This window comes from Astyanax mexicanus, chromosome 4 (genome assembly GCF_023375975.1).
Source record: "Astyanax mexicanus isolate ESR-SI-001 chromosome 4, AstMex3_surface, whole genome shotgun sequence".
Lineage (NCBI taxonomy): Eukaryota > Metazoa > Chordata > Actinopteri > Characiformes > Acestrorhamphidae > Astyanax > Astyanax mexicanus.
Window position 1 is genome coordinate 42752498 of NC_064411.1, and position 21473 is coordinate 42773970.

The 21473-nt window shown below is 37.3% G+C and overlaps 1 protein-coding gene across 2 annotated transcripts; it reads right to left on the minus strand.

Annotated features, from left to right (window-relative positions):
- Positions 1–761: 761 nt before the first annotated feature.
- Positions 762–20520, minus strand: mfsd1 (major facilitator superfamily domain containing 1). 2 transcript variants are annotated; one of them, XM_022678777.2, is made up of 17 exons: positions 20288–20520; positions 19895–19947; positions 18223–18335; positions 17628–17670; positions 17199–17266; positions 16997–17105; positions 16349–16451; positions 13613–13711; positions 13123–13234; positions 11047–11103; positions 10449–10605; positions 10172–10269; positions 9850–9962; positions 9008–9055; positions 8840–8906; positions 2226–2331; positions 762–1095 (listed from the first exon to the last, which is right to left on the minus strand). In XM_022678777.2, the coding sequence occupies exons 1-17, from the start codon at positions 20430–20432 to the stop codon at positions 1036–1038; spliced, it is 1551 nt and encodes a 516-aa protein (XP_022534498.2). In that variant the 5' UTR covers positions 20433–20520; the 3' UTR covers positions 762–1035. The 2 variants fall into 2 exon arrangements, with proteins under 2 accessions (XP_022534498.2, XP_022534499.2); XM_022678778.2 differs by lacking the exons at positions 762–1095; positions 2226–2331 and adding an exon at positions 3454–7625 and having other exon boundaries at positions 20288–20519.
- Between the last annotated feature and the right edge of the window lie 953 nt (positions 20521–21473).

The window sequence follows — 21473 nt, forward strand, 5'->3', positions numbered from 1 at the left end:
ACAGCAAGCAGACCAAAATGTTAAAATACAAGTCAGGAAATTGTTGTAGTTTTATTTATGTTACAATTGGGATTTTAACCCTAAAATATCTAGTCATGTGACCTCCATGGGTCTGGGCTCTAATAAATACTTAGGGTTGGTTTCCCACACAGGGATTAAACCTAGATGTAAACTATATTTTACTTTCAATGGAAAATCTCTATATAAAATGCCATATACTGTAGTCCAAGATTAGGCCCAGTAAACATGAACCTATATTAGACACCATGCTTAACACAAGGTATAAGCTAAAGGGGTACCAAGCCCCCCAGCATTCTTCTGTTAAGCTGTGTAAAGAACTGTGTAGCTCATGACGAGAAGAAGTGAAGAGCACTGAGGTACTGAGAGTCTGTATGACCTTGATATTTAGTTTGTGTTAACTACTGTCTAGCCAATGGAAATGCCCTTGGTTAAATACTTGAGGTGGTAGACCCCTTAGAACCCAGTAAACCAAACTTTGCTGCCAAATAATATCTGGTCAGCAACTGACCTGTGGTGGTTCCATTCCTTTAAAGAATGGAACAAGGTATAAACAGAACAGGAAGCTTAATGTAAAAGCAGTAGGAAGTAATTAATGATGTTTTACTCATAACCACAAAAGCAACAAAATACTTCAGAGTTAAAACAGTTCAAATATCTTTATTAAACAATGTAACTCTGAAACTTTAGTTTGAAATTTAAACCTTCAAGAATCTGCAATTAAAAAAAAAAAAATCAATGAGAACTGTAAAGCATACAATACATTCAATTCCTGTTTTCCAGAATAAAGTGCAAGTGTTTAAGCATATAAATCACCAAATACAGTGAAAGAAACCTGAATTTTCAAATATCTGAACATTGTGAGTGCTAAACATTTTACCACATTCTACATCTACTTATCTTGTGAAGCTGAAACCAACTAAACAGTCTCAAAGTCTTTAATTTCCCCTTTTTCATCTACCACATGTTTAAATTAGTTTTTAAACATTAAATACAGAGTTTAAAGCATCATGGAGGTCATCGGAGCAGACTTCTATACGCCAGGGAGGACAGGTGGATGCTGTAGTTGTCTGGAAGCTGCAAATAAAACACAAATATGGGATAAAAAAAAAAAACTCCAGATACACACAGAAATTAGGTGTAGCCTTTGAGCATTGCTTATTAATTCTAGTAAAAAACATCTTGTTTTTTTTAGGAGACATTTCTGAAGAAAAGAGTCCCCTTCCAGAAGGGGGCACATAACAACTGTGCAAGAGCTGGTAGACCACCAAATCTGCCTAAAGTCATCTAAATAGCAGACATACAGCCCTGGGAAAAGAATTATAATAAAAATAAGAGAACACTTAAAATGTTGCTATTTATAGGTATATGTTTTGAGTAAAATGAACATTGTTGTGTTATTCTATAAACTACAGACAATATTTCTCCCAAATTCCTAATTAAAATATTCATTTAGAAATCATTTAGAGCATTTATTTGCAGAAAATGAAAAATGGCTGAAATAACTAAAAAGACGCAGAGCTTTCAGACCTCAAATAATGCAAGCAAAACTAGTTCATATTCATAAAGTTTTAGGAGTTCAGAAATCAATATTTGGTGGAATAACTCTGGTTTTTAATCACAGTATTCATGCATCTTGGCGTGTTCTCCTCCACCAGTCTTACACACTGCTTTTGGATAACTTTATGCCTTTACTCCTGGTGCAAAAATCCAAGCAGTTCTGCTTGGTTTGATGGCTTGTGATCATCCATTTTCCTCTTGATTATTTTCTGGATGTTTTCAATTTGGTAAAATAAAAGAAAAAAACTCCCTGTATTGTACCTTTGCAGGTATTTTTATAGAACAAAAATATATCTGTATAGTATTTTTTCTTTTCGGATAACAGCAAACAAGCAAAAAATACAAACTACTAAAATTGCTATTGTTCTCTAAACAATAGACTGAGCACCCCAGGGTCATTGTACTAATTGGTTTGCATAGCTTATTAGCTACATTATGCTCATAGCATTACTGTCAGCATTAAGCTAATGAAGCCAACTTCAGACTTTAAACATGTTCCAGGGATCCAATGATGGACCGTTTTTGATGCAGACAGTTGGCAGACAGTTGGCTGTGGTGCTGAGGGGATAAATTGAGAGCAATCCTTCGCTCAGGAGAAGTGAAGAGGAAGTGAGAAACTGCACTCTGAGATTGCTTATGGAGGATACCTGTGCTCCCAGTCTGGAGAGATAGCGATTGCGAATGCCAAAAGGAGACAAGTGCTTCAGACGAGTTAACTCCTCCTGAGAGCGCTTACGCATCTGCCGTGCCAGCCTGAGAGAGAGAGAAAGAGAGAGAGAAAGAAAGAAAGAAAAAGATGGACGAAACAAAAAGATAAAGAGAACAAAATGTATCGGAATATTACAAAATAATCACTGTAAATTGAATGTTTATTTGCGTAACTAGGCTAGATTTTATTAAAAAAAAATCCACAATATTCACAGAGAAAACTATATATACACACTACTGTATACATTTACACGTGTAGTGTGCTGTCCCGTGACTTTTGCCATGTCCAATGGAAGTTAAAGAATGCTGCACTGACCTGTGGGATATGTGTGTAGAGCCTTCTGCATTCAATGTGGATACTACTATACCATAACTGTTTGCATGTCAGTGTATAGAAGTGTTTTATAAATAAATTACCAATTATCTTTAAAATTTTAACATTTTAAAGGAGAAGTCCAATGCAAAATGGACTTGGGTTGTAGTGAAACATAATTACGAGTACAAACTTTTGTCAAGTAGCCCACCTCCAATCACCCCCAGCATTCCGAAATACAGCACTTTTAACCGATGCTCCCAACAGGCTTACAATCCTAGTGAAGGGGCATATTGCTGCCCATTGCGAAGAAATGGCTCTTTTTACACCATTAACAAGCTCAGAGTAGGCCCACACTTCATTACTAGAATTCTTTCTTTAAAAGTGCACAGGAGAAGTGTGTAGTTTATCTTAACTACCTTAAGATACTGCAAGTGCAGTGTTTTTAAATCTGTAAACAATCTTAAGATAAACTACACACTACTACTGTGCACTTTCAAAGTTCTCAGTTTTAATTGTCAGAGCCCTCAGAATTCTACCCATGAAGTGTGGAGCTACTTTAAGTTTGCTAATGGTGTAACATAGTGATTTTTTTGCATGGGCAACGTTATGCCCCTATCACTAGCATTGAAAGCCTGTTGGGAGCATCTGTTGAAAGCTAAAAGCACTGTATTTCAGAATGATGGAGGTAAATGGAGGTGGGTTTTTCAATAAAAGTTCACACTCATCATCATGTTTCACTATAGCCCAAGTCCATTTCACACTGGAGTTGTCCTTTAAATCACTGAGTTCACTGCATGAATCTGAACCGCTATGCAAAAGTAATCATTCAATCCACCAAACACAATCCAACATCAATTTTTTTTATTATTTCATCTCCCAAGCCTGTGTTTACTGTACCAAAATAACAAAACTGAACCAACAGTTTTTCTCTACAACAGATCTGAGCTGGGAAGAAAAAGAAAAAAAAAAAAAAAAAAAAAAAAAAAAAAACGTTTTTTTTTTTATTTTTTTTTAAACAAAGACTATTACAAAGACTCTCTCTCTCTCGCTTACTCTCTCGCTCACTCTCGCTATCTCTCCCTGAGGCAATGACTGCAGTACGCATGGCACTTTCTTCAGTGTGAACCAGGATCGTGACTCCAGATCTAACACTCTATCAGAGGCCTGATTTAAAATCCAGATTAATGTTTGATATAGACTTCATTCACTCTTCAATGTTGAGTTTAAAAAAAAAATAAGAAGAAGAAATCATGTCACCCTTCCACGCAGAACAGAAGGAGTCTTTAGTCAGACTCATTAGACGGCCTCCGTATCTGGTTTACACATCAAAAGGTCTTGACTAAGAGATGAAAGCTCTTTTGGAGAAACCAACTGGGACTACAGAGGAGTTTAAAAGCAACCCACTCCTGTTACACACCCTCTGAACACTCAGCAAAGTGAGCGACAGAGTTCAAATTATTTTTTTCATATCAGTCAAGCATTACTTTAAACCTAGTAGGGATGGCAAAGGTACAGTAAAATGAACTTTAATTAAAAGTACAGGTCAGTTTTACTCACAATGCTAAAATTTGCCTTATTAAAGTGCTTCAATAGGTTCATTGAATGAGGACACATTTATTTCCAACAAAAGACATCAGCTGCATGAACTCTGTAGAGGTGGTGCACTATTCTACTGTGCAGCAACACCTGTGAAAATAACTGTATGACCTTCACAAAAGAGTAATCTGTAGAAAGCCTTTCCTACATCCTCACTAAAGATGGAAAGATCATTTATCAAGTATCAGTATCCTCATTATTTCTCTAATTTAGCCAATCCTAAACCACTAGATGGAACTAGCAAAGCTAGTACAAAGCAAGTGCACAGCTGCAGATGTTATTGACTTATTGACAGCCTGAGCTGTACTCCTCACTGGCTCAGCCAGTCTAGCGTTAGTTTTCTTTGCTGTTTCTGAGTCATATTCATACAGCATATTTGTAAAATATGTAAGCCACTAACTGGATATCCCTCTTAAAAGCGCATCTTTTAAAACCACTGAACAACTGATCTGTAATCTTTACCACAAAACTCAGCAACCAGAAGTCCTCAAAGAAACATCGAATCAAGCCTGGTGTCTATTGGAAACCAGTGCAGACAATAATTGGTTCCTCTTTCGAGATTTTTTCTTGACACTGTTTTAACAAACACGTTTTTGGCTTGCATTGCAGCCGGTGGCAAGAGGAATATATATCACAGGTAGAGTAAAGAATGTATTCATGTAACACAGCATTCCACTGTATAAATGCCACTGTATATTCAATAATACTCAAGTACTATTTAAATGTCCACCATACTTGAGTACAACCATGCGTTAAAAACAAACCAGTAAGCTGTTTATAATCTCTACTAGCTATTTTCTAATAAATCCTTAATATTGCAGGATTTAATACTTTGGAATTAAACTCCATTTTATCTTTCCCCTTTGGTAAGGTTCATGTAATTCTGTGGTAACCTAGCAGTCACATTCTGATACTGTGGTGAAAAAGCATTAGAGTTTTGTACTCTGTTTATGTACAGTTTATGTACACTGTGAAACCAGAAGGTTTCAGGATCAGTTTTGTTTCATGTTGGCAAAGCAAACAGACTAGAAAATGAGAATTTGGAAAGTGCACATACAAATTCAGAAAACACTTCCTATGTAAAGTTGATCCTTTAGATGAATCCAATTAATATTCATTAATAATTATATGCTTATTATAGGCTTTTTAGATTATGCAATAACTCAATAAGGTACAATGCAATGGGAGTTACTATTATGTTATAGGCAATGACTGTAGACAACATGGACATCTATTAAAAATGAAAGAACTACTGGTTTATTGCTTCTGTTTCCACGATTCTTCTGATTTTTCTCTTCTAAATGTTTTTTTTCAGTGTCTAAATCTAATTTCAGTGATTAGTTTTCCCTGTGCTAATATTGGCACATTTTACTCTTTTCCAAAATAAATCATGTATTTTAAATGAAGGCGGGGAATTTAGCCTCAGCTGAAAAAGATCAGTCATCTGATGAACCTGCATCACATTCTGTCCCTTCATTACTTGGAGTAGCAAAATTATAGTGGAACTCTGTACTGCAAGCTCAATGAAGGCAGTCTGAGATACACTGGAAAAAGGAGAAGGATCTGGAAGAAGGGGGAGGGCCTAAAAGAGTCTATCCGGGTCCACCAGATAAGTAGGTAAATCTGGCTCAACCTCTGGTCTATACTGTGAAGATTCTAGCTGCAAATCTGACAATAAAGCAAATTTATAAAGGTAAATTTGCCTTCATTTTCATAGAATAGAAGCGAATGGAACAACACTGTCCACATTTTTTTACAGTCATTGGTTATAGAAAGGAATATTAGAAGGACTAGTTTGATACAATATTTTGACTATTTTGATATCACTGACAGCCAAATACAATTGCTCTGCCAACAGGAGATGCTAGGCTAAAAATGTTAATAACCAATAAATAGTCTGAAGATCAAATTAAAGAAGCAGAAACCAGATACATAACTGGTCTTGGCTGATATCATGCATCTGGTTAAAATGATCAATCACCTTCATTTGATTTTTTGTGGTAAGGAAATAAAAAAAACTGTTTGGCACTTCTATACATGTCCAAAATGTCTGATATCATATTACATGATGAATCACTTCAATGCACTCATTAAAATTAACTGACAATAATTACAAGTAAAACCCGTTTCAAAAATGTTAATGTCAGTGCTCTAGAGGTGCTAATCAGATATAAAACATTACATTAAAAAAAATATTAAAAGTAAAAAAAACAAAAAAAAAAACATTACAAACAAATTTCCTGTTAGAATTCATTAAAAATGAAAAGTGTAAAAAAGCTAAGGCATCAGGCTAGAGTGCTTTTGGAAAGAACGCACAGTAATAAAAATGCTTCTCTCAGAGCCACAGAACCATTATAGTACACTTATTATTAATAAAATGGTTGCACCCAGAAGGATATGTCATAATAGACTGCTATTTGAAAGGCAGACCATGGCATAGAGTCAGTGTCTTTAAGGAAAGCTCTTAAAATCTCTTAAATCAGCAGCAGCAGCATGTGGACAAACATTGTCCCGTTGGAATAGAGCTCTGAAGTGTGCATTTAAAAAAAAAAAAAAAAATCAAGGGCCACTGGTTGCAGGAACTCATTTTGTAAAAGTGTAAGAAAGACCAAAAATTATGGTATTGTTTTAAAAATTGCACCCCACACCATGACTCATAACCTGCAGGAAAAATGCCATTCAGTGTCACCACCAAGTTACCTTTCTGCCTGTTGATTCTTTCTGGGTGCAACTATTTTTTTTTTTTAACATTAATGTATTTTAGGTGTTAAAACAAAACTGATCAGTGACCTGACCTGATCAGTTACAACATAGAAAACACACATCACAGACTCCAGTTAAAGGATGTAGAAGAGCTGTCCAATGAGGAAAGATATCACCAGTGTGAGAGTACATAGGAAAGAAGTGGCCCCACTTGACTTGCTGGAGGAATAAGAAGCGATGTGTGTTCAGTGTCAACAGCTGATGGCCAGCTACCCTGAGGCAGTATTGAGAGAGTGACAGGATATCATCCACTGCTCTTCCCAGCCAGCCCAGAACACTTCAGCACTATTGAAAGGTCAGTCCTGTCCCCAGGTAAGCCTAAGGGGAGGCCTGCAGGTGGAGCCAAAGCCACAGCAGCCTCGTCTCCTCAGCCTACCTACCGTACCCCTCCTTTCCCTGTCATTACCACAGCTGGAGAAGTCCATTAAAAATTCATTTTGAACAGAAGAGGCAGCTGATGAGCAATAGCACTGCTGTGTCATTGGGAAGCCTGTAAGTGGAAGTGCAGTTAGAGGAAGTAGTGGCCAGTGTAGTGAGAAGGAGTCAGCTGTGCAGAAAGGTAGGTCCCCTCCCACCAAGTGGGTGATTGACAGGTCAGGTTGTCCAGTGAAAGGGCTCACAGCAGGCTAGACTGAGTAGAGCCAGCAGACTGAACAGCCTTTACCTGCAACACATCATAGCACACAGGCTCTGTTACAGTGCAAGAAACACACACACATACACACACACCTTAGCTAGTGGGTGGTAACCCCTGGTAAAGAATCATAATAACATGACCTATCCGTCCATACACACACAAACACACAACCACCCTATACACACACGGAAAGAGTTATAGAGAGAGAGAAAGAGAAAGAAATAGATACAGATAGATTCCCTTTTTAAAGCCTGAAGGATTAAAATATCCAGAAATGTGTAATTATTTAAGTCTCGATTTTTTTAAATATAGATTTTATCTTATTTAACTTAAAACACTTTGAATATATGCCTTTAATTATATATATATATTTACACTTTTTTATCCCATTTTCTCCCCATTTTATACAGCCAAGTACCCAACCCACTCATTAGGACTCTCCCTATCATTAGAGATGCCCCAACACCAGGAGGGTGAAGACTAGCACATGCCTCCTCCGATACATGTGAAGTCAGACAACGCCTCTTTTTGAACCGCTGCTAATTTAGCATTGCCGAGTAGCATCACAGCGCACTCGGAGGAAAGCGCAGCGATACATCAGCTCACAGATGTTGCCTTGTGCTGATCGACATCACCCTTTGGAGTGATGAGGGGAGAGAGCGCCTTTTACCCACCGAAAGAGAGCAGGGCCAACTGTGCTCTCTCAGGGCTCTGGCAGCCGATGGCAAGCTACATTAACAGGATTCAAACCAGTGATCTACTGATCAAAGTGGCAGCGTCTTAGTCCGCTGGGCCACGTGGAGCATGTTTAAACATTTATTTAATTTATTCATTTATTTATTTATTTTTGTTGGTAATTTTTTTTACAATGATTCGATTAGTAAGTTAAGGCTTCAACTGGTAAGATAATTAATAATGTAACTGTGACCACAATGCTGCAGAGGGATTGAGTCAAAGAAGGACCAAAAGGTTGCATATTATTCAACCAATTAACTAACTCTACCAAGATGGTTAAATAGTGATGAGATGAATCTGAATCTGGTATATTAAAGTAGGTGAACAGCAGTCCTCCATATCTGAAGACAAAAAGCATTGGACAGTTCTGCAGCATTTACAGTTCATACATCATCTATGCATGAGGAACGATCTAGAGATGAAAGGTTAAAAGGTCCAGGTGTAATGAGCTGAGTGCTAAAGTTCATTTTAAGTCAAACTGTAATGAGGATGGCTGGTTAACTCACTCTGACTCAGAAGAGTTGGTCTTCTGTAATCTGGCCCGGGCTGCCGCAGAAAGATTCAGCTCTCCACCTGGTCAAGAGCAGGAAATAAAATTAGGAAATCCAATGCAGATCAGTCTGATCAGTGGTGGAGAAGAATTAGTGGGTAAATAGAATTACTGTTCAACTTACAGCGTAGATAGTCCACGAAGTACAGCACCACCACTGCTATCAGAGCCACTGTGGAGAGAACAGGATGACATGAGGACAGAGTTGGTAAAATTCTGACCTCTCTACAAATAAATAATAACACTTTACACTGCTGTTATCTGTACAGGTGCATCTCCAAAATTTAGAATATCACTGAAAAGTTTATGTATTTTAAGTGCATATTTATTTTATTGTTGATGATTATGGCTTATAGCCAATGAAAACCCAAAAAAATGTTTCTCAGAAAATCAGAATATTATATAAGACTAATATTGGTACTTGTGGCAGTGTGGGCAGTGTGCCAAGTCCTGCTGGAAAATGAAATTCACATCTCCATAAAAGCTGTCAGCAGAGGGAAGCATGAAGTGCTGTAAGATTTTGTGGGAAAACTCACACGGCCAGTTTGGCACACTGCCAAAACTGCCAAAAGTACCGATTGGTGTTAAATATTTAGATATTATATAATATTATATATTTTTGGATTTTTCATTGGCTTTATACCATAATCATGAACAATAAAATAAACACTTAACATAGGTCACTCTGTGTGTAATACATCTATTAAATATAAGAGTTTCACATTTTGACATTTTTAACTTTTAATGAGATTCTAATTTTTTGAGATTTATAAATCTCTTTTTTCTTGTCTTCTTTCGGCCATCTCCCCATGTCCTGAGCTGCCCCCTGCTGTCTTCCCTGCTACTCGCTGCAATGCTTGTTTTGGACCTCTGCATCAATTCATGCCCACCACACTGTGCAGCACATCCTTGCACCAAATACAAATAATCACTCACTGATAATGACTAATAATATTAATCACTCACAGCATATGCAAGCACAGAAGAAGACCTCCAACAGCAGATAACCTTTGCTGTCAAGAATGGCTCCAGCTGCCATGGAAATTAGTGCCAATCCCAGATTCTGGATGGACTGCATACTGGCAAAGAAGGAGACAGAAAAACAGAGATTTCTGTGTGCAAGTCGCATTCAACATCAATATTCTTCACTGTTGTAGAATAGAAAGGGATTTAAGGACACAATTCCTGTAGTTTATCATTCTCATTCTGTCAACAATGAAAAACAACTGTCCCCAATATGGAAAAGGAAACTGTAGCAGAACTGAACATAGCAAAAGTGCATTCTTACAATCCATATGCTGTGCCCAGCTGGTGCTCTGGCACTACAAAAGCCACCATTGGCCAGAGAGCACAGGCCAGCAGCGAATAGGACAGACCCAAGATAACCTGTCGAAAGAGATGGAACAAGAATGCGTTTATAAACAATAAAAATTTGAAAAAGTATCAAAAGTTCAAACACAGCAAAAGACAGCAATATTGAGAGAGAGAGAGAGAGAGAGAGAGAGAGAGAGAGAGAGAGAGAGAGAGCATTTAAATAATCACTGCAAATAAGCTAGATAGTTTACCATAGCAATCCAGGGGTTCCAGAAGGTGAAAGCCAGCATCATGTGAGAGATCAGTGTGGTGACGACAGCAACCAGAACCCAAATAATGTTCTTGCCAGTTTTATCCACCATCAAACCCAGTAATGGCGAGGCAGGAGCAGACATGATGTACACAATGCTGAAAAAGAGAGAGAGAGGATAATGTAACTGAGTTGATGAATCATTTCCAGTTTTGCACATTACCTTATAAAGTGCATAACCTATACTGTAAATGATGAAAAGCTATATTTCAAACTACTTCTATACCTCTATATATTTCAGAGTGCAGTAGCTGTACATTTCTCTATGTGCCCAAAAAACACTGGTTTAAATCATAAAGCTGCACGCGGAACTGCAACCAAAAATACAGAAGGTTTCTGTGGTTCTTTAGAGCTCATGACTTGCTACAAACATGTGGCACGTGTGTATTTTCTTTATGGTTTTGGAGGCATGTAAAGCCAACTTCCTTCCTTACCTTCCTTAATAGCTGTCAGCTGTACAACTGTGGCAAATGCCAAAAAAAACCCAAAAGGCCATAATAAGCCATAATAACTGAGCCATTGTTTAACATTAAAATTACCTGTTGACTGCTCTTGCCTGGGTTGGGGTGAAGTTGAACTTTTCAATGAAGAAGACCCTGGAAAAAAGACAGAATCATTTAGTAACAAATGGACTAAATAGACTTTAGGAAGCACTGCTGCATCCCTAAAGTTCTATTAGGATATGACAAATGGTTCTCATTATATACCACAGTTCAATAACAAAACAGTATAAAACACAATTTCCATAAATCAAAATAACTTACTTTAAATCTCCAAGCTTTGTTAAGTTGGCAGAATTAATTTAATAGAAATACCATGAATTTTGCCATTCGCCATGGATGCTAAAGAATGCTAAATGTAATTTCTGCCAGAGATGCTTGTTTGTTTTTTTCTTTTCAGGATGATTGCCTTGCCATAAAGCACTCTGGCCAGTGTTCAACCTCACTCACAAGATATTACCTCACCACTTATAAAGGTGTAAGGGACGCAAAGTAATGGCCTGAGGTAAAACTTCATCTTCAATTTACATATTTGTGTCCCATGATGTTTGGCATGTCAGTGTAAGTGTAAGTATTTAAAAATTAATATATTTAAAATCATCAGTAATCGTGAATTGATTAAAGTTCAATAGGAAGAGAGCTTTATTTATCACAATAACTTATCAATGTCCGCAGGTCTGTGTCTGTAGTTCTTGATTTTCACTGCACAAGGTGAACGCTTTCTAAAAACAGGTAAACATTTCCCTCCAGCTCTGTGCTGAATACAGAACACTGGCTGAAATCAAATAACTGTGCAGCAAAGGCCAACAGGCACTTGAGAAAAACACATCTTTAGCAGTTGATTTAGTCATCAGGGGGGAGCTTTCCAGCTTGCTTGACTGAGAGAAGTTGGACTATTTTTCAGCAGCTGATGTAAATAGCCTCAGTGCTCCCCAGAGGCATGAAAACAAAAGCAAATGCGAACATTTCCAATCAATTTTCAGGCTTCTTGGGCATGCCTAATGCTCGCCATTCTGTGCTAAAGACACATAAGAAAAAGATTTAATTCTGCTAGAGACTACTAGAGTCTCTATGTTTAAAAACATATTTCTATTAGACAAGTATCATAGTTTTCGTTTTATGACTTACATATTTTATTACACAGAATGTAGGGGTAGCATTGGAGGATAGATTTTGGAGCGATGCAGTAAATATTTAATTGCAGTCAGCAACAACAGCATTAATGAAGACAGGATGCTGGAAGGTGGAAGATTGTATGGGGTGATAGTTTCTGATAAAGTGAGAACTCAATACACAAAAAAGGAAGTATTTGAGATCGAGCAAGACACATGTCTGCATTGTAACGTCAGTGAAAGTTCGGCTTTCTTTATCCATACGACTTTTTTAAGATTTTTAAAATCCATCCATTTTTTCAAATCCATCCATTTTTTTTTTATGTTCGGCTTGAATAGTGTTTTTGAAAAAAGACCCAAAAATGTAGTCATAATTTTTTAAGTCCATACTAGCTTGCTGCTAACGTTAGCTAGCTCTTTACTAGCCTCAGTTCTCTCCTTGATAATGTTAGCCAGCTCGCCGCTAGCCTCAGTTCTCTCCCCAAGTGTTAGCTAGCTCTTCACCAACCACAGTTCTCTCTCTGCGATAACACTAGCTAGCTCTTCACTAACCACAGTTCTCTCCCCAATAACACTAGCTAGCTCATCGCTAATGTTAGCTAGCTCTTCACTAACCTTGGTTTTCTCCCCGATAACCTAAGCTAGCTTGCCCTAGACAGGCGCATCAGACCTGGCCGGTCTAGTCTGAAAATGTAATACCTACAGCAATTTTACAGTAAAAAAGACAATTTAAGACCTTAATTTGCCAGATTTTAATATAAGACATTTTAAGACTTTTTAAGGACCCACAGGAACCCTGTGTACACTAACCTCTTATAATATGTTGTATTGTTTATTGTTTTATGTGCTTTGTTCATTTCTTTGGTTTACTTTCTCTTAAATATTAAAACATTTGATTTCATTGTAAAGCACTTTGGTTGACACTTGATGTCTTGTAAAAGCATTTCATAAATAATGCTGACAATACACACACACACCTTTTACAATTACAAACAGTACTTACTGCCCCAGGCCAATAAAGGGAAAGATGGCAACGTAGTATCCAACACAGATGATGAAAATTAGCCATAGCTGGAGAGGGAAGTCCTTCACATCCGTCAGCCTGATAACTTCCCCTACACATACACACACACACACAAGGACATACGTACAGTACATACACACACAAATCATAAAAAGGGCAAGCACTTGGCTTTGCTGTCGCAACATTAAATGCTCTGTTAAGCTGTTTTTCTGACAGTGCCTCATAAGACATAAGAAAAGCTTTAAAGGTTATGTCCTATACGGGTTCTAACCAACAGTGACAGCCTGAGTGTAATACGCTCACATAAAAAAATGCTGAGAGCAGCAGAAGAGTTACTTATCAATCCACTGTACGAGGAGCGCACACAGACAGGCAATCTAACCACCTAAACAGCTTTTTATAGTGGAGGACCAAACAGCCATAAACACACACACACACACACACACACACAATAAGAGGGTTCACTGACCAGTCTTTCCTTGCTCTTTGTTGAGGATCCTCTCTGCTCGCCTGTCAAGGTAGCCCAACATCAGTGCACACAGCAGCGAGAACACACACGTCGAGCCGGCTGAAACACAAAAACACACTCTTCACTTCCACTAATAGACCTCACAGCTAGACAGTCACATCTGCCACCAATAATCCTCAACTGCCCACTTTATCCTTTATCCAGCCCAAGACATCTGGAATCAGGAATATGCAGTACCCAGGGTGACATTGTGCTACCCTATGATGCTGACATAAATATTTGAATTATATATTTGAATTGAAATATATATACTCTTCTTTTCCAAATGCTGCCGATGTAGCATTGTCAAGTAGCATCAAAGCGCACTCAGAGGAAAGCACAGCGACTCTGTTCCGATACATCAGCTCACAGACGCCTTGTGCTGAGCGACATCACCCTATGAGTGATGAGGGAAGAGAGCACCATCTACCCACCCAGAGAGAGCAAGGCCAATTGTGAATTGTGCTCTCTCAGGGCTCTGACAGCTGATGGCAAGCTACATGAACACAATTCGAACAGGCGTTTTTTTTGGTATAATTAAAGCAATTTTTTCAGAGCTTTTGAAATATTAGAAATACGTAATGGCATAATTGATACATCTGAATTTCTGAATCTGAATGCTCTTTTCGTGATTAGAACTTGTGAGACAGTGAAAAAAAACGCAATTGGAATAAATATCAAGTTAATAAATTTACTTAAGCTTGTGTTTCTGAATCAAACAGATTTGAATTATCTTTTGTTGTATCTGCAGAAATCTTTTATTTTAAAAAGGTATTTCAATCACCTTTCACCACCTTATAAGCTCAAAAACAACAACAACAAGAGAATCATTTTAAACAAATAATGTATAAACAGTGTATTTTAAGACTTATTGCAGTGTTTCTGATTGCTGACTTCACATAAATCAGAGAAGCATGTGCCAGTCCTCATCCTCTTAAAGTCAAAAGCATTGCAATAGAGGAAGAGTCCTAGTAAGTGAGTGGGTGGGTGGGTAGGTTAGTTGCCTCAACTAAATTTGGAGAAAACTGGATAACAAATAAATAATAAACCTTTAAGCAAACAGAAGAAACATAGCTGAGTTTGCTGTTAGAACTGGATAAGACAGGAGTAACACGAGATGTGCGTCCACAGCAGAAGTGAAAGGGGAAACTCCAAGAAGTGATTACAGTTTTGCACAAACCACGCCACATTCGAGGGACTACAAACAGGCTTGGATTTCTGTTTGTCAGGGCTGCATTTAAACATGGCTTCATGTGTCAAGAAACGTCTCACTCGGAGTGAAACCTAAATCTTAGAGAGGAATGTAACCAGAGATCTGAGTTTTAGGTAAGAAGCACTGGAGAAAGTGATCTCCAATGTGGCAGAATGTGTATCTAAAATGACAACTCAAATGGTTAGTCCAGCAATAAAGAGAAAGGGAGCCAAAATGTACAGAAACTTGGGTTGTGAGATAACCATCTGTGCAAAGCAGCACTTAGTGAAGCTCCAGCTGATTGGAGCCCTGCTAGCGAACCCTAGCAGACTCTACTACAAGCTCGGTTTCGGAGAGCACAGCAACCCTATCATTTAAGACTCAGGATAGCCTACAAAAAACCTAACTGCTTATTGTTACAGGTGTTTTTGGTAAAGTTTATGTTAGGCTAGGTTGTGCTGTGCTGTGCTGCTATGAGCAGTCACTGTGCTGTAAACCAGTCAATAAAAACAGAAACTACAAAGTTAAAAAGGCTAAAAGCTATAAGAAGACATATGGGAGAGGAGGGGGTGCTTGGAGAAGGGCTCTACTGCAAAATCTTCAACTAGCTAACAGCACAAGTGGCACAACTGCCAACTGTAAAGGGAGAGGACCCAGAGAAGACAGTGCTTTCAAACACAGTGTTTTCAATAGGACGTGCAGTGCACATAGTAAACGGAGTCACGCAGCTAGACGTACTGAACGCAGCACACACCACGTGTGTCAACAGCATGGAGCAGAGACAGCATTTGTTCATTGTTGTGGTAATTAGTGTTATCTGGCTAATATATCCAATTAAACGTCACCTTAACAACAGGTTAGTTTAAATAAAAAGAGTACATTTGATAGCTGGGTTGGATCGAGATCAGATCCTTTCACTTTCTTATCACAAGCGGCCTAACTAGCTGTAACTCTGTAACTCTTATGTGGCAGTGATTTTCATATTCTGCACTTTACTGGAACTGAAACATAAGGATTTGCATCTTGTTTAGCATGTTATGTTCAATATATGAGTATCTGATGACTCTAATCAGTGCTATTTGATACTACTTTGGTTTTATAGTAAAAGACACTGGAAACAAGAATCACTCATCTTTAAAGAACAAAGGCATTTTTTATGTTTTTTATACACAATACTGGCCAGCCCTATTAACAGAGTGGGAAATTAGCTTATAAAACATATTGACATATTTACTAATTATACATAAAAAAAACCTAAATACTCTATAAATGCATTCAGTGGTAGCTTTATTGCAAATTTCACTGTCATCACATGGTCACATGGAAACTAGACTAGATCCCTGTAGCCATAAAGTCCACAATGGCACAGATCCGGAAATGGATGCATCACTTCCTCAAAATGGTTAACTTTAAAGCAATGAGGAAGCTGACCCTTACCCACTTGTATTCTTACAAGCTTGTAGGAGTACAAGCATAAGTTCTGCCTGCTCTGAAAATCTACTTACCGATCATAAGTGCAGCCCCTAATGTGAAGTGGCCTGTCTGGCCCAAAGCAGTCTTCATGGAATCGTATACAGCACCCATACTGTTCATGTTGACTGTACTGCCCTGTGAGAGGAAAAAAGAAAGAGAGAGAGCGAGAGAAAAGCTTCAGAAACCAACTTTAAACTGTGAAATATTAAAGCAAATCAAATGGAAACCAATTAATATGATTTACTATTTAGTCCTAACAAGCCTGTATTCGTTTTTGCATGTTTTCAGCAGTTATAGCACGTCTCTGTAGAATTTGTAATGGGAAAACAAACTGCATTGATTTAACATCAGGCTTAATTTGAAATAATAGTGTATTATCTTAATGGCTCCACTTCATATTTCACACAGTGCAGGTCCACAATTTCGCCAGCCAAGGACTGTAGTTAATGCAGTCATTATTTTTCCTAATGATGCACTGTATAGACAAAAGTATTGGGACACCAGTTTATCTTTTTTTTTTTTTTTCCCCCGGAAATCAAAGGGTATTAAAAAGGGTTTATTCTGTTTTTGTTGGAGTATCTGTCCCTACACTCCAGGGCATGAGTAATGCTGTGAGGATTTGATTGGATTCATCCTCATGCCTGGCGTTTGGATATATAGTGTGTCAGCCAATTTCTTACCACTCTAGCCATGCTGAGTTGCAGGCCAAACACCAGGTTCAGCTCCTTCCCTTTGAACCAGTTCACTGCATATGTGTTCTGTGCAACAGCTAGTGACTCTCCACCGATCCTAAAGTCAAAGATAGAAAAAAAATTGTGTTGAGTTGTTTAAACATATGTATTCCAAACAGGCTGCTCTGATCCAAATGAAATGATTTCTTACCCAAAAACAAAACGGCCCATGTTCATTAGCCAGAAATGGTTGACCAATGCACCTAAAGCAAATATAACCTGGCAAAAAAAAAAAAACTGTATATTACAGGACTGAATATTCAATACAACTGAACAAACTGAAAAAAAAAAAAAACAGATGTAAAAATACATCTGTCATAACACGGTTTACTCCATATTCCAACTATAATTACACTAAGTGTACAAAAAATATATGTTACTACTGTGTGTACAGTAGTTTTTTTTACATTAACTGTGAATAGTAACACATTACAAGGCAATAATATCAAGCAATACAGTTGTTTTTTTTTTCCTAGGAGTGGTCACTTCACGCTACAAGTTTCAAGCATCTATCATTTAAATTCAAACATACAATCAAAACACACAAACACACAATAATTAAAAGGTGATGTGCACCTACCTGTCCAACACAGACAAAGAGTGAAAAGATTATTGTCCCCAGCCTAGAAAGAATAGAGGTTCATGTTACTCTTACTTAGGGCTGGACGATATGATACAAATATTATATAACAATATGTGATACTGTATTTATCTTGAAAACAATGCACAATGTTCGCAAAAATGAATTAGTAACACAAGATCCTTTAAACACCATTTTACCATGCTACGTACAGTGATGTGTATTTAAAACATACTGCAATGGAAAGCATTTATTTAAGTAATAAAGCTACAAACTCCTAAAAGATGAAAATACATCATAAAATAGATTATTTTAATCTTACCATGATCAGCAGAAGCACTGTTTTAATCAATAATTAAACTGACATGCCAAAAAGCATGGTGGAAACCGTGTAAGTTTTAACTCCGGGGACAGACTGGGAACACTAACACTGACACTTGTGTGGGCATTTAACATTCCTTGATCCACAGTGCCGTGTGTACGATGTCAATGTATAACATCAATTACAAGATATTCAGTAATTTGTATTCAGCAACTTTTTATTCACTGTAGACTGAACTTTTTACTGGTACAAAACACAAAAGAGTGTGCTCACCTGATGCCAAAAACTCTGTCCAGTAGAAAGCCTCCCAGAAAACAGAGGACTACATTGGGCCATGAGTACCAGGCATAAAGCTGCATAAAGCTGGAGGTGTTTAGTCCCATATCCTGCAGACAAAGTGAGAGAGAAAGATAATCAAACCAAAATCACAAATTACCAAGAGTGCCATGTTTAGTTACAGACTTTGGACTATGTAACTTTATAACTTGCTGGAAGAAACATCTGAGTGGACGCCATATGTAATGGATGTAGCTGGATCCTAACTTTAATCAGAAATGGTCGCACTATGGATAGGCAGACTCTCTCTTAAAAGCTGGATGCTGGAGGTGCTGGATGATGTAACATTACATTTAATGGATAGTGTGTAGTTATTAACATAATAAAGAATAATTATTTAAATGTAATGCTAATTCTAAACTACAAAGTACTCAGCAGCTGAGGCAATGGACCATTAACCCGTCCCTTGTACGCTGTGCTTTTAGATCTTTGTCGTGCCAGTATCAGATTGTAGCTGTTGCTGTGTTCTGATTACACAACTCTGAAATGTAAATGATTGTGTACCCATTTTGTACCCAATTTTGTACCCATTTGTGTACCCAAGTAGACTGCCATGGTTGATTGTATGCTGATATGGTCCAGACTAAGAAGTGTTTTGTCTATGTTCTTGGAAGTATTTTGTCACAGTATGGTTTCATTTTCACTTTAGGTCTGAGTACTTAGCAGGGGAGCATAAACATACACTGTTATGCTGAGCTTCTGGATTCTTGTTGAATCGGTATCAGATTCTAGCTGTCGTGGTTTTTGTTGTTTGTTGGGTGAATAACAATACATCCTTGCTAAGCCCTATATGTAACTCTAGTAGTTAGGTGCAGAGTTTACCATCTTCCTGTATTATGTTACTTACATAAAACTACTCTGAATCACCCAGCAAAGAAGCTCACATATATTGCAGTTATACAATGACCAAAATCTCTAGAAACAATTCACACAATACAAATCAGTGCTCACTATGCGGAGGGCACCAAAAAAATCAGTCTTGTGAAAAATCATCATAAAAATAATGATCATAATCAGGGGTGTCACAAGGCCTGGACTTCCAGGGCCACAAAAAAATTAAACAAGCCCTGAATGTAGGGTGACAAGTGGTCCAGTGGCGCTCTTTACCCTCATCATTCCAATGGGTGATATCACTCAACACAAGGCGTCTGTGAGCTGATGTATCGTGAAAGAGTCGCTGCACTTTCCTCCGAGCACACTGTGGTGCTGCTCTGAAATGCTGCATCAGAAACAGTGGCAGTGGCTGACTTAAAATGTGTAGGCATGTGCTAGTCTTCACCCTTCTGGTGTTGGGGCAACACCAATGATAGGGTGAGTCCTAATGCGTGGTTTGGCTAATTGGCCTAATACAGCTTTTGGGACACAGCCATCTTTGCTGCTGCCTAGTTTAGCTAGTGTTTTATCAAAACATTAATATTAAAGAGTAATTTTTAATTCAAATCATTTTGTGCCTAGGACACACAAATGACTAGCAAACTAAAGTGACAAAATTATTTAGAGAAAAAACGAGTAAGAATAGGGAAGCAAATGAAATATTTGCATATAAAGAGGAACAGCAGCTCAATACAAATCACAATAAAGCTATTCTACACAATAAAAGTCCTTTGACCTGTATGACTTGTTTCTGAAGAGCTGCTGGATTGTCATAGCAGAAGTAGCTACCTGTAAAATAAAAGGACATTAAGCTGTTAAATTCCGACATAGATTTTTACTTTAATACACAGTGTGGAAGTAATACAAAAAACCGTTTCGTAGCACAACTGTTCTAGTTATTTAGCAGCAGTGTTTCTGTAGTTAACGTTAGCTAACTAGCTAACAGCTGATTTAACGTTACTTCTGCACAGTGTAGCTAGCCACACTTACTACACTGAATAACACATTTAATACAGCCTAATGATACGGAGTCAGCTGAATGTAAACAAAGGACTTTTAAGCTAGTTTGCTGGTGTTACTGAAGCTAAAAACAACAGTGACGCGCCCGGAACCCCACTACCCCACTTACCGAAACCTAAAAAACACATAAACATCAGGACCAAGATCCGGTGCAGCAGGTGGCTCGGGTCCAGCAGAGGATGCATCCGCCTTGTGTTTCTCCCCTCATGATTATTTTCATCTAAAAGCCTCTCGTCTTCTTCTAATCCCGCCATTCTCCTCCCTATGTTAAAACAGCAGCTCTCTCATACAGCAGCTCTACAGCAGAGCCGTGCGGATCCTGAGTCATGTGACTGCACACTCAGGAGTCATATGACTACGAACAGTTTCAGTTTTATATCCGGAAATAGTTAAGTTCTACAGTATAATGTGTGTTTAATGTATGTAAAATGTATTATCTTTTGTGAAGTGCATTTTTAATGTATGTAAAATGATTTTTTTAAGTATAGTTTAAGTAAAAATACATGTTTCTAAGTATAGTGTTTGTTTTATGTATGTAAAATGTATTTTATTTAGTATATTGCAAGTAAACATACATGTTCCTAAGTTTAATGTTTGTTTAATGTATATAAAATGTATTTTCTTTAGTAAAGTTTCAGTAAAAATACAAGTTACTAAGTATAATGTGTGTTTAATGTATGTTCTTCAGTGGAGTGCATTTTTAATATATGTAAAATGAAATTTCTTTCGTATAGTTTAAGTAAAAAAACATGTTTCTAAGTATAGTGTTTGTTTTATGTATATAAAATGTATTTTCTTCAGTAAAGTTTAAGTAAATATACAAGTTATTAAGTATAATGCATGTTTAATGTGTGTAAAATGTTTTTTTCTTTAGTATATTGTAAGTAAACATACATGTTCTTAAGTATAAAGTTTGTTTAATGCATATAAAATATATGTTCTATAGTATGTGTTTAATGTATGTAAAAAATATATGTTCTACAGTATGATGTGTGTTAAATATACGTGAAAGTTTTGATTTTTTTATTATAATGTGTGTTTAATGTATGTAAAATGTAACGTATGTTCTTCAGTATAATGTATTTTCTTTAGTATATTGTAAGTAAACATACATGTCCCTAAGTATAAAGTTTGTTTAATGTATATAAATTGCATGTTCTTCAGTATAATGTATGTTGAATGTATATTCTTTTATATAATGTATATTTGATGTGTATAAAGTACAAGAGACTCAGACTTAAAAGTACAAGTGTCCTTTAATCACCACACGTAAGTGTGGTAAGGTAGTTTATTTT